The sequence below is a fragment of the Chironomus tepperi genome, unplaced genomic scaffold, assembly GCF_022539635.2.
Source record: "Chironomus tepperi strain 1889 unplaced genomic scaffold, CSIRO-AGI_Ctep_v1 contig_8, whole genome shotgun sequence".
NCBI classification, from domain to species: Eukaryota; Metazoa; Arthropoda; class Insecta; order Diptera; family Chironomidae; genus Chironomus; species Chironomus tepperi.
In genome coordinates this window covers 1,008,578-1,023,404 of record NW_027226130.1, presented here as the reverse complement: position 1 = coordinate 1,023,404, position 14,827 = coordinate 1,008,578, and the positions used below count along the sequence as shown (strand labels likewise).

Below are 14,827 nucleotides of genomic sequence, written 5' to 3'. Positions count from 1 at the left end.
GCACTGCTTAATTTTGTATTTTATTCCTCTCATCTCGTTCGTATGCTTGCTTTAAAGACCTTTTCAGTCATGTTTAGATATTTTGAGGGCTCTTTTTTGTCAATAGCCGGCACAAAAGTTAAGTAATAATTTCAATTAACATCATAATACCATTAAGTGCCTTTTATATTGAAATGAAAAATAGTTAGTTTAGAAGCATATCAACACATAGTAATAAATTATTGTGTTAATAGGTTTAGAGGGAGACGTATGGGAGTCATTGAAGGTTTTTTAGGGAATGGAGCGCATTTTTTTTTGTTGTTGCTCATTAAATTCCTTGTTTTTACTGCGTTCAAAATGATCTAATAGGTCAGTTTTACTTAGTTTCACTCCCTTCTTAACTAAAGGCTTGGTGTAGTTTCACACCCTTTTAAATTCAAGTTATCGTAGTTTCAGACCCTTTTCAATCCAACAAGTTATCGTAGTTTCAGACCCTTTTCAATTCAACAAGTTATCGTAGTTTCAGACCCTTTTCAATCCTACAAAGTTATCGTAACTTCAAACCCTTACAAATCTAAAGTTAGGCGTAGTTGCACACCCTTTCAAACCAACAAGTTTGTGTAGTTTCAGACCCCTTCAAGTCTTATGGCAGACAAAACGACAATTCCATATCCCACAAAGCTCATCAAATTAATATTTTCAAATACTAATTTGATTGAACTTAACAAGCAGTAAACAATTATCGTTTTCAACGCGCACACGGCATATTAATTGAATTCAAATCAGCCAATTGATCAAGCTTTAGCATTACTATTATTAACTAACAAAAAAAACTGAATTTTGAATTAAGCTTTAGAAGAAACAAAAAATTGATTTCGTGACACATAACATTCCTGAATGTATTGCAAATCGATTAGATATTCATAGGAGATAAGTACGACATGACTTAGGCCTGTACATGCTAATCGTTCATATCCAATGATAATTGACCGATTATTTGTTATTCAATTTAGTTTTACTTGTTATTATCTTAATCTGATTTTTATTTTCAAATTGCCAGCAAATTCATTAATTCATTGAGCAATAAAGGCACTGCAAAGCATCTGCATTAACTCGTTTATCACCTCATGCTGCACTCATGTGTGAATAATTCTCACTTCAATATTGATTATGAATTATTGCTCGATTCTGATTAGACATTGATGATTTACATCATTCATATATTTTCATACTTTAATGCACAATCAGTTATTGAATGGATGTTATTGAGGTCTCAGTTCCAGGAAAGAGATAAAAAAAAATAATATTATGAGGAAATAATGCAAAATAAAGCTTTAAGCAAGATGTAGACAAGAGGGGAAAGCTATTTGTGCATAAACACAATTCATATTTGATTTTTGATAAGGTTAAAATAATATACATATATAAATTTATACATTCCTTGAGATGATCTCATGGAGAAAATATGAATTTTTACTAGAAGTGAGGGATTGGTGAAGTTTTGATGATTTGGATGGAAACAACTTAAAAAGTTGAATTATTTAGTTAATATTAAGTTAATTATTTGAGAGTTTACATATCTAGTCCAGTCACCCGCTATACTCTAAGGCAGTGTTGCCAATACATGTTGTGCCTGGGCACACTCAAGCCAGGACCAAAACCGTTGATGACAACTTCAAAATACTTGTCGCTGCTCTCAGGTTGGACAATACTGCTCCTCATGCTATAAGAGCAGTATTAAGACATGAACATCGTGAGTCTCATTGTCATATTGACAACACTCTCTGGAATTTTTGGTTAATCGGCTTCTGGTAAGAATCGAACTCAGATTCTTACAAAGAAAATGGTTATAGTTACTTGATATAATGCCTAGACTCTCGGCCATAGTGGCCTTACTCTCGCAAAGACATAGTCGCAAATATGTGACTCGATACTCAAGATTATTCTCTGCTTCAACGCCACCATAACCTAGATCAGATTTTATCAAACCATTTTCTCAAAAAGTCGGAAAATAGTGTTTTTAGGTCAGGGTTGCTCTAGCGGTCAGATATTGTCGAATCCCAGTCGAAACCACAGTCGCATCGATTTGTGTACCTTTGACAAGACTTGTAAGTCTTGTGAAATAAGAATAAAATGCAAAATTTGTGCTGATTTTCAGTATTAAAATTTAACTTCATTGCTTAATCTTTTGTTCCAGAAATTCATGCTAGTTCATTTGATTTTCAAGCTTTTTTCCTGAATTTTTTCCCAGAATTTCAAATTTTATAGACATTTTCCCATTTTGTACATGCGTAATACTCTCTCAAATTCCTCGAAACAACTTAATCTTCCACAAAATTCATTCCCATCTTCTTAAAAAGCTTGTTCAAATCCCATAAAAAATCTAAAAATTGCAGAAAAAATTCTCCTTTAAAAAAGCGTTTCCAATCCTTCACAAAATCATTTTATTACACCATTAAAAATGTAAGAAGCACTCAGAATTTTCAAATACGGAAAATTATCAGCATATAACCATATTAAAAAAAATCTCATCTTGTGTAGGTTTTCACAAACATACACGGCAGTTGAGTAATTTCTTGTTTCAAAATAGCGAGCAGCAATAAGAAGAAGAAAAAATACGCTTTACATGTCAAACTGAGTTTATTGAACCTATGATGGATATATAAACGATTTTTTTTTTCAAGTCATTTGGCGAACTGTCAGGTAAATAAGCACAGTCAACCGCGACGATAAAATTTAATTTGAATTGAGTGCGAACAAATTTTTTTTAGCAATTTAATTATCAGCATTTTTTAATTGTTAAAATTGAATTTTAAATTGAAATTAATTACAAAAATGTTGAAAAAAAAATAGAATTTTTATAAATTTTTTAAATATTTCATCGAGCTAATAGCTGTTCATGTTAAACAAATTTGCTCTTTTCCGGCAACTTTTCATTGAATTTTCATTACAATTTTCATAAAGTTTACATAAAAAGGTGTTTTCTGCCCCAAAAGAACTTTGTCTACCTTACTGTAGATCAGTGGTGGGCAACCTTTTATTTTCCGTGGCACACCTTCGTTGTAAGAATTGCCCGAAACCGCACACAGCTTACACACTAAGGCGTCATACTGGTGTGTCGCGACACAATGCTCAACATCAGTGATGAGCAAACTGTGTGCCGCGGCACAATAATCTATATCAGTGGTGAGCAACTTGTGTATCTTGGCACACTGTCTGTCATATACGGTTTCAGTCAAAACTTACCGCAACACACAGATTGCCCACCACTGCCTGCTGTAGATGTAAAAATATTGCTCTTAAACCAGCATGGTACGGAGTCATAAGATCAAGTTTTTGTGTGATTTTCATCACCAAAATTTTTGTATATTAAATTTTCCATCAAAAGAATAAGAATTTCATGCTGACAAATTGTCAATCTGAATTTATGTTCATGGGGTAAGGACGTACTTATGTGGTATCTATGCAGAGTGGAATCTTAGGTATTTAGATAAAGATAGGCGAATCTGCCAGTTCCAGAATAAGGCCTCTGTGGCCGAGTGGTTAGACACAGATTGGATGTCTGTGTTACTCTTATGTGAGTATGTGGGTTCGATTCCCACCAGAGACAGATTTCCTAATCATTATTTAGAAAGTTGTCGATACTACAAGGATTCGCACAATGGTCTCACGGCATTGCAGTGTTGGTCATCAATAATGTCTTTACCGTGACCGAAGATTGTTGAACTTAGGTTCGAATCCTTCTCGGAATCTGTTGTGAGGAATTGTTTCATTTCTATCAGAGTCAAGTCAGAGCATTTGACCGAAAATCGTGGGAGACATGAGTTCGAGTCCTTCTGGGGATCTGTTATCAGGAATTGTGTCTTTCCTGTCAAATTCAAATTTTATGGGTCGTTCTCGTTATCCATCTAACGAGAAAAGTTGACCCCTCCCTCCATTCGTAACCAAATGTTCCCTATTGGAGCTTCATTCAGCTCTAGATTCCATCACATCTGAACAATCCCCCAACCAAAATCTAATCTCATAAATCAATATTAAACTTCTCATATTATCTCATTTGATCTTTCGTCAACATTGATGAACACTTGATCCCGGATTAAATTATCAAAAAATTTAAATTTTGTATGCACATCTTCTCATTTCATATTACATTACTTAATATATATTGACTTGTTTGGCACCCACTCAATCTCGTGTCAGCCAAATAAGCGCCCAGAATAGAACAAGAAGAGAGATGAAGAAACAACAAATAATATTTATTAGACTGACTGCACAAAATGAAGAATGAAGAAATAAAGTTGGGATGCCTTATTTGGAAGCTTTAGAGCGCTTATATTTATGGCTAATTGATTGTTTTGAGTATTGTAATGTGATGATTTGAATCGGAACATAGCAAGCTACAAGAATTATTGATGTTAACATTATGAATAATTTTTAACGGTTTTATGTGATTTGAATTTTTAAAATTTTTTCGAGTTGAAAAGTAACGGAATTTTAGAATTTGAAATTCTAAGCTATCTAGAAAATGGCATTTAACGGTTTTATATGATTTGAATTTTCAAAGTTGACTTGGATTAAAAAGTAACGGATTTTTAGAATTTGAAACTCAAATCTATCCAAAAGATGCAAATTTTTTCTCACTTCGAAAAGTATTTTTGAATTTTCGCAGCTCTATTATCGATTTTTAATCAAATTATAAAGCCATTGATTCATAAAACATGGCAAAATCGAAATAAAATCAATTTCTTTTAATTAAAACCTCAAATTTCCATCAAAAATTAAACCTTAACCTATTCAGTCAAGCAAAAAAAAAGTAAACAACAGACCATAAAAATTGTGCTAAAAATCACTTCGTTGATCACTTGATCTTGAACCTTTAAAAATTCGCATTCGATGATTGAAAGCATTATGAAAAGAATCGTTTTCAATTTATGTGAAATTTAATTAAATTAAATAATGAAATGCATTTGATTGATTTCATTTGAATAATTTTGAAAAAAAAAATTGAAGTCTCATTTTTTTGGGGTCATGGGAAGAATTTCTCGTGACGTTAAGGCGTTCCAATAATTTTAAAAAATCATAAAAATTTCATTTTATGGCTATTTTCATGTGTACTTGGTATCCTCAGGATATACTACACTTTCATTGATTGTTATCTCTCCATTTTCAATGATTGCCTGCTTTTTTCACAGCTTTAATGAGCAAATTAGCTGTCTGACTTGATTTTCATGCGAAATAAGTTTATGTGGTTTTTGTAATGTGAGAGACGTACAGTTTTAAGTTATGTAATATTCATGGCTTCTCGGTAATTTTTTTTTATTTTTTTGATAGATGATACAAAGTAATGCTTTAATCTTGACAAGATCGCTCATAGTTCTCGATTAATCTTAAATTTTGAAGTGTTTTGGTTGAGATTTTGCTGGTTGGAAACTTGATATATGGATGAATATGATGGAATTGCTTATTGTTTAGTAGATTGGTGTGTAAGAAAGACTGTGTTCAAAAAGTATACTCAAGTATACTAAATTTAGTATACTCAAGTATACTAAATAAAGTATACTCAAGTATACTAAATAAAGTATACTCAAGTATACTAAATAAAGTATACTCAAGTATACTAAATTTAGTATACTCAAGTATACTCAAGTATACTAAATATAGTATACAATAAGTACACAAGTAGTATACAAGTAGTACACTTGGTGTATATTAAGTAAAGTATACTATATTTAGTATACTATAGTATACTATATTTAGTATACTATAGTATACTACATGTGGTCATCCTTAGAAATCTTCCCATTAGTCTAGCTACACAATACTATTCAATTGATCACTAACTCATCACCACCTCCGTAATTCACTCAACTTCATGACCTTGTGACCGAATAACTCTTTGATCTTCAATATACCTTTATTTCTCTTATTTTCTCATTCTAAATTCAATTTCAATAGCTATTTTTTTATCTCCATGCTCCTCCTCCCTTCCCTAATTCAATTATTCCACATAAAAGTTCACTATGTATCTGTTGTCGATTAATCTTATAGGCATTAATTCCTTTTATATTATTATTATTATTTATTTGAATGAAAAGGCAATAAATTCAACGATTACGGAACTATAATAAAGAATAAAAATAAGAATCACCTAAAGTGTTTCTAAATAGCAAAAACTTTTTATCGCGATGATAAATATCATTAGCTTTCAATTAAACTATTAAGTACTTATTGAAATTAAAAATTAAAAATGATATATACTGAATTGTAGCACATTAAGCATTCACAATAATATTCATTATTCATTACAAAGAATTGTTCATGTTAAGTGATTCATGAATCACAACTTTATATTACAACATGAATATGATTATCGATTATTAATTTGTAAACATTTTCACGCTCACGCATCTATACGTGATTATATGTTTTGTTCATTTAAATAAATATGTTTAAGGAGTGCAAAGATGAAGAAGAAATTGTAGAGAGTTTGGATTGCAGCAGTGGTGGGCAACCTGTGTGTCGTGGTACTCTAATGTATCGTGGCATAAATGTGTGTTGCCATAAATATTCCGAAATGCCATAAATCACACGCTGTGTACGATATTAAAGGCCAACCTATGTGAAGCAATACACAACTGTGACATGAATTGTGTGTCGCGACACATCAGTGTGGCATGAATCGGTTGTCATGTGCGCGATACTCTAATGTCCTTTCATATATTTTCCGAAATGCCATGAATCGCACGCTGTGTTCAATGTTCAACCAGTGTGACGCGACACACTAGTGTGACATGAATCGTGTGTCGCGACACATCAGTGTGACATGAATCGTTTGTCATGTGCAGTTTCGATTGAGCCTTACCACCAAGATGTACTCAGAAAAATAAAAGGTTGCCCACCCACTAGAACATAACCAAAAATATTAACTGACAAACCTAATAATGCAAATATATGTCAATAAAAAAGTGGCAATCAGATAAAATATTGGACATTGTCAAACTTTCAAGTCAAAAAAAAAATGACCCAAAAAAAGTTTATATCGCAGTTAAATCCTTTCTTCTTCATATTTTGTTTTCATTCTTATTTTGAATATGTTGAGATTCCTTCTTTTGGGTAACTTTTTCGTCAGTCCTTTTGCCTGTCACAATAAAAAAAATCTCATTTAAGATGTTTAGAAATTTCCATGAATGGAATTTTGATAAGGAAAATGATACTTTCGGTGCAGATTCCAATGAATGGTTAATTTGATTAAAGATATGAGTATTTACGTGTTTGAATGGATATTAAATTGAGTTTAATAGCATTAAATGCTGTCTAATAATTAAATTAAGATAATTTTGATGTTTTTGATTGTTATTTGAAATGTAAACAATCAAGAAGGGCGTGAAACTACGTGTTGATGAGAAAATTTGAATTTAAATTGGCCGTTATTTCGCTAAATTTGCAAAATCATTGAAAATCTTAAATTTCCATTGTTTTCATGACAAAAAAGATCATCAGACAGTCAAGAGGGGCATTAAACTACAAATTAATGTAGAAATTTGAATTCAATTTGACCGTTATTCTATAAAAATTCTAAATCATTGAAAATTCTTAATTTCAATTCATAAATTAGCTGATTTCATTCCCAAAAATCCCCAAAATCCCAACATTCCCAACCCTGCCGAATGTCAACTCAATGTTATTCAACCGTTCGCATAAATATTACAAACACGCAATATCCAAAGCCAAGAAAAATCTTCCTTTTGTGTCGGAGTGAGAAAAAAAAAAGTTTATTCGTCAGTCTCACATACTTTTTTTTGTTGTTCACAGATGTAAATAAATGTTGTATGATTCATAGCCCGCAAGTCAATGACACTTTATGCCAATAGCTATTCGGTCTATCTATTCAAACATTGAAATTTATCTTGGATTTTCCAGTCAGCGAAGTTAAAATATGCATGAGATGGATTTTTTTCTGAGAATACATTAAAAGGCATTGTTGTGGCTTAAATGGGTGAATGTGAACAGGATGCATCAGATATTTTCTATTTTTGAGGTTATATTGATGCAATGTTTGTTGATTAGGGCAGGGGTTGGTGACTTGTGTGCCGTGACACACTATAGTGCCTTCATGTGGCTTGTGACACACTATAGTGCCTTTATGTCGCTTGTGACACACAATAGTGTCTTCATGCGCTCCATGACATACTATAGTGCCCTCATGGCCCATGCACTCTATAGTGCCTTCATGTGCACCCCGTGTGTTGTCTCGGTCATGACCTACCTCCAAGGTGTGCCACGTGAAACAAACAGTTGCTCAGCCCTGAATTAGAGTACGGATTTGATTGATTGAGTCATAGCATGCTTAAATAGTTGATTCATCGATAATTATCGCGTGTGGATTCAAAATAAGTATTATAAATGCAAATTTATAGAACATAACCTCAAAATGTGTACATTGCTTCAAATGATGCAGAAATTTCCAATTACGGATAAGACATGAACCCCAATTATCAAAGATTTCATGCAATTCTCATAAATTGCACGTCAATATTCAAAAAATACTAAGCAATAAACATCATCAAAATTGACAACCTCCTGCTATTATATGTCACTCGGGTACCATACCGAGAAAATGTCAATTCATATTATTATATTGCGAAACTTTTATTGTTATTATTTGAGAGATATTTTGAGCAGAGTTGCAAAACAGGTGTCTGTGACAGGCAAAAACCATACAAATTCTTGATAATTTATAAGGTTTTGTGGGGAAAAAAACCATACAAATTCTTGATAATTTGTATGGTTTTTGACTGTCACAGACACCTGTTTTGCAACTCTGATTTTGAGTAAGCCTTACTCTTTATGGACAGTCAATTGTCTCACTTCCTTCGCAAGCAACAAGCAATATTTGTGTATAAAAAGTGAATGTCACATAATTGAGTGACAATAAGAAGAATATAATTTAATTTATTGCTTAATTTATCATAAAATAATTACTTAATTTGGCATTTAAACATTTTTTCTTTCCATTTTTAGACAATTTTTTGCTCATCTTCATACCCAAAACACACTCTCTCTACGTCCACAGACGTTTACATTGTTAGCCAGTAGCCAAGAAAGTATAGTCAAGATCAAAAATGAGTCATAAGAAGCTGTTACTTACGATATTCGCAATATCATTTTCATTTTTAATGCTGGCAGATGAGACACTTGCCTGCTCGTGTATGCCATCACATCCGCAAACAAGTTATTGTAATGCAGAATATGGTGAGTTTTGGATTTATCGGAGACCAGAGTTGCAAAGCAGGTGCCTGTGACAGGCAAAAACCATACAAATTCTTGATAATTTATATGGTTTTGTAGGAAAAACCATATAAATTATCAAGAATTTGTACGGTTTTCTTGATAATTTGTACGGTTTTGTAGTAAAAAACCATATAAATTAACAAGAATTTGTACGGTTTTTGCCTGTCAGACACCTATTTTGCAACCCTGTCCGAGACCATTGATGAAATTATTAATTATTGTATCATTTACAGTGATTGTTGCTAGAATTCTTCGAAGATCAAATCGTAAAATTAACAATCATCACATCTATAAAATTGATATTGTAAAATCATATAAGGCATCGGAGAAAGCACAACAGTATCTTAAACAGTCAAGATTAATTACAGCACCAAATGATGGACTTTGTGGAATTAATTTCAGTAAGAAGTCACAACTTTATAGTCTATTGACTCTTTTATCTCATTTCATGTCTTTTTATAGAAATTGGACAACTTTATGCCATCGCTGGTAATTCACAGAAAGTTGGATTGTGTCAATATGTCAAAGAATATTCGAAAATGACACAAGTTGAGAAGCGTGGCATAGCTGGAGCATATAAAAAAGGTTGTGGATGCGAGGTAATGTCGAATTATTGTTATCCTGACTGTTTTTGGGCTTATCAAATTATGGCATATCTGGGAAGGCAAAATATCATGATTTATTGTGTCTAAAGTGTGGGATATAAGGGTCGGTCTACAACAATATCTCATTGAATGAGATACTTTGTTGTTTGATTAAGATGATTTGTTGGTTTACACAGTGAGTAAATGCGGAAAATTAAAGGTTTATGGATTTTCTGATGAAGTTTTAGTTATGAAACTTTATATGCTGTGCTTTTGCTATTTTGTTGGCGTTGGATATGATATTGTTTATCAAATTGAGTTTGTAGAACTTTAATTAAAGTCGAAAAACTTTTCGAAGTGGGAAAAATGAACAAAATTGACAATTTTAAAGTTTTTTGAATTCTACAAAACCGTTAAAAATTTTGAATTTTACAAAATCGCTGAAAATTGTGAATTTTACAAAACTGTTAAAAAATTTGAATTTTTTATAAAAAAACGTTTAAAATTTTGAATTTTACAAAATCGTTAGAAAAATTTGAATTTTTCAAAACCGTTACAAATTCGAATTCTAGAAACTCGTTAGTTATCAACTAGTTCAAGCTCATGTATGTCCAACAAAAGCCATAAAATCATAGAACATTCTTAAAACTTTCTAAAAAACTCAATGTAAACCTCACTTGAATCACTTCCGTACTTTCCAATCACCAGCTCAAACAATAGATGTCAATATCACAGATTCATTAAACATGTAATTTCCTTCCTTCACAAACAGACTCTTAAAAGTCATTGAATTGCCAACACAAATGCTTCAATTTTTTTTTACACGATTCACTGACTTTCACACTGATTCCTTTGATTGGAATCGCTTAACAACTCAACTTTCCAGAAAGGAAATTTATTTAAAGATTTAACATCCGAATGGATTTCCTCAAAAAAGTTTTTTAATTGAAAGAAGGAATTAAATGACTTTAAGTGTATGGAGATGTAATGGAAGGATGTACGTGATAGCGATACATAATAAAATGTAGATGAGTTGGACATGCAAGTCGTTTTAGTGACTTTTTGAGTGTTTTGTGTCGATTAGCATTAATTGGTTAATTGATCTAAAATCTGACCCAGGTATGACTATGATGGGCGACTTGTGGACCGCGGCACTCTAGTGTCACTCATGAACCGTATGTCGTGTACGGTTTCGGTCGAGGTTTGCCAATAAGATGCGCCGACGTGACTATGGCTTGACCCTTGTCTCGGTTTTAACCATGCCAGAGTCTTGCTGACCTGGTGCCGGATTTTGGATCAATTTAACGATTTTTTGGTTATTTAATGGTCATTAGCGGGGATTAAAACCGATTTCCGAACATATTTAGCGAAAATTCCTATAAAATTCCAAATTAATCCATATTTTCTCATTCTCATCCATTTCAATCTAGATCAACTTATGCGTGAACAACAAAAATTGTCAAACAGCACCAAGAAGCTGCGATTGGTCACTATTTAATGATTGTGAAACTGACTACGGTATTTGTGTGCCAATTAAGAGTTCAAAGATTCCATCAAAACAAACAAAATGTCAATGGAGACGCAGTCCTTTATATCAGTCATGTCTTCTTGATCCATAAACGATATGCTGACTACAACAACTATTGAGGACTATGTTACATAACATGAAAATGATAAAATTATAAAAAAAAGGTTTTTTTATATATAAAAAAAAATAAATTTAACATTAAAGCTATGTATGTACATTAACGAACACACTTGAAACTTTGAGCATAAAGTTTCATTAAATTTAACGAAGTTTTTTTATTATTACATTTTTTTGATTTCAACTCTCAAAAACCTATTTATTTGCTATTATTATTACTGTTATGATTATTAAACTGTGGTATTTTTCTTGAAAAAACATACAAAAAATCAAATTTATTTTTAAAGGAAATTTTTATATTTTATTTTACTCAAAAAATAAGAAGAAATAGCGAAAATTATTGGTTCCATCAAGATTCAGAGTTGTTTGAGGGATTTGCTGGGGTAAGGGGTTGGTGGGGATGTAGGATAGTCAACACCTAGTCAATCCTAGCTTGTAGTCGACCTAATCTTAGCTATGCTTCGACCCAATGGTATACAGTCGACCCAATGGCTATCGACCCAATCCTAGCTATGTAGTCGACCCAATCCTAGCTATGTAGTCGACCCAATCCTAGCTATGTAGTCGACCCAGTCCTAGCTATGTAGTCGACCCAATCCTAGCTATGTAGTCGACCCTGATCTAGCTAAATAGTCGATCCAATCTCTAAGAAGTCGACTCAATCCAAGATATGTTGTCAACGCAATCCTAGCTATGGGGTCAATCCATACCTAGCTATGGGGTCAACCTAGCCATCCATACCTAGCGTTGAAGTCGACCCAATATTAGCTATGGAGTCGACTTAATCCCAACTACAGTCAACCCAATCCTACAATTGAGCAAATCCAATCCTACCCATACAGTCAACCCCAATCCCCCCAACATCACCCCAAAACCCAGCAAACATTCAAAAACCAACACAAAAAGAATCAAAAACCACAAAAAAAATTAATCAAAAACAAAACTTTCCATGCTGCTTTCCATCATCAACTCTGTCAGAAACAAATTTGCTTCCGCATTCAAACGAAAATCATTTGAATGCAGTCAAGCACAAGCAAGAAGGAGGAAAGAAAGAAACTTGATGGAAGATAAGAATGAAAAGAAATGCTGAATTTGAAATTGAAATTTGAAATTTTTTGAAATGCTCGCTAGTAAAAAAGAACAAAAAAAATTTATAAATTGAGCAAAATGAAAAATTATTATTAAGGAGATAAGTTTCAAAATAGAGAAAGAAATATGATAAATTAAGTCATATATATTGTATGTGCTTTTGAAAAGTGCATTGATTTGATAATGAAAGGAATTTTTTGTGCTTTATCTGCAAGAAGTTATTGAAGTGATTTTGAATTGAATGATATTGCTTGGAATGCATTGATATTGAACAAATTGTGAAGCATCAGTGAACTCTTTGTTGAAATTGTAGAGTTAAAAGTCTATGATTTTTACTATTCTGGAGATTGAGTCATCTGAATAGGAACAAGGAATTAACTTACACTTTAAAGAACATTCAACCAATCCTACCTAACATGCCACACTCAAACGACACCTAGTTGTGCTCGTAATTTAGAATCAAAGAAAGCAATATGAATTCAAATCAGATTTTGTGTCAATTGAGAATAATAGGGATGAGTCTGTCCTTAATTTCAGGATTGGGTGTTTTTAATAGGTTCATAAGACGTGCGCAAGTTAGTCTTTGAGATTCTCAGAGAATAATAGTCAGTTATAGTCTAAATATGTTTCTAGATATCAAGGCCGGGAACAAGACTGAGATCAAGTTGGAACCCGAGAAAAAACCGAGGCTGAAACAGAAACCTGGATCGAAACTTGGGCCAGGACTAAGACCGAAATCAAGTCCAAAACCTAGAACGAGACTGGAACCGACATCGGGATTGAGACCGAGATCGGAACTAAGACCGAGATCAGAACCAGGACGAGATCAGAACCGAGACCAAACCGTGACGTTGATCGAGACTGGGACTGAGACAGAAACTGAGAGTTCGAAGAAACTTGTAGTCTTAAACTTGTCTCGAGATTGAAATTAGGAAATCATAGTTTCAAAAGCTTTTAATATCTAGATGTGATTTTATGCGAATTATGCGGAATCTTTGTTATGTCGACAATCTATGACTAGATGTTAACAATTGAGACAGATCGGCTTCTGATGAGAATCAAACTCACTACTCACAAAAAGGGTTGTGTAGATATCAGATCGACTATGGAGGTCTTACTGTCTTATTGTATCTCGAACTGGCAGAATCGCCTACATATGACTCGATATCCTAGATTCGACTCTGCACAGACATTACACTAGGATATAACCTCAATTAGACTCAAATTAGACTTACTGGACCAAAAAAGAGACCGAAACCTGCTCTTGCTTCACAAAAACTTTCAATCATTAAGCTTCCACAACACGACGCAAGCATAATATAACCTTTAGCATATCCAGCAAAAAAATAATATTCCTTTCATTACAAAAAAAGATCAAACATTCATTTGATGTAATTTAATATTGGATACAACAACAAAATATATATACTAAAAATATTCTCGCATAACCAAAACAAAGAATCAGCTTAAAAAAAATTGTACATATTGGTAAATAGAACCCAAATCAGCAACAGCATAAAAAATTGTTTCATGTTTTTCAAATCTTAATTAAATTAATTAATTAATTTTTGCTACCTTAATAAAAAAAAACTTTTTTTGATTAATAATTTTTTAATGAGAATTTATTGAGGAAATTAGTTAAGTTAATTAGAAATGAGTAAAAAAAAAATGTTGAAAAATCCACATGTGAAATAATTTAAATTATTTATGAAGTTTTTTGGGCGTGGCAAGACACCCGCGGTAGATTAATTTCCATATCTTAAAATAAGAGATATTTGCAGTGGCTTTAAAGATTTATGAATTTTTAATGTCTTTTTTTTATATGAAATTTTTTTGATAAATTGAAATTTAAAATTCCACTGACTTCATCGTTAAGTTTACCGTACACCTTTCCATGACATTTCTAATCTTTCTACCTGAATATCATTAATTTACATTACGTTTTTTCACACAAAAAAAAGGTTCATGTGAATTCCCATCTGACATTTTATGGGGGTTGTTGACTTATTACGTAACACAATAGCACTTACTGCCCTGGGGCAAACCACTGAGGGTCTCCCACAGTGCAGTCTAAAACTTGTGCAACAGCACACTTTGGTGGTAAGCCACATAACAACATGCGGTTAACAACAAAGGCTTGAGGCTTAAAAACTGCCCATCCCCACTCCCTTATTGCACTGGGGCTAGCTACAAGGGCTAATCACTGGGGGCTAACCACCCCTCCCCCAGTGCGGTTTAA

General features: G+C 32.8%; 2 protein-coding genes across 2 annotated transcripts in view; one reads left to right on the top strand and one right to left on the bottom strand.

The window, feature by feature from the left end:
• The window catches only part of Timp (Tissue inhibitor of metalloproteases), a 46,178-nt gene extending 34,283 nt beyond the window's left edge, over positions 1-11,895 (top strand). Inside the window, exons 2-5 of the mRNA XM_070653132.1 lie at positions 9,001-9,231; positions 9,504-9,671; positions 9,733-9,869; positions 11,285-11,895. Coding sequence (XP_070509233.1) covers positions 9,102-9,231; positions 9,504-9,671; positions 9,733-9,869; positions 11,285-11,473 — 624 coding nt within the window. The 5' untranslated portion in view covers positions 9,001-9,101 and the 3' untranslated portion in view covers positions 11,474-11,895. The remainder of the gene's footprint in view (positions 1-9,000; positions 9,232-9,503; positions 9,672-9,732; positions 9,870-11,284) is intronic.
• Syn (synapsin) overlaps positions 1-14,827 on the bottom strand; it is a 111,645-nt gene that overhangs the window by 70,710 nt on the left and 26,108 nt on the right. The window lies entirely within an intron of this gene.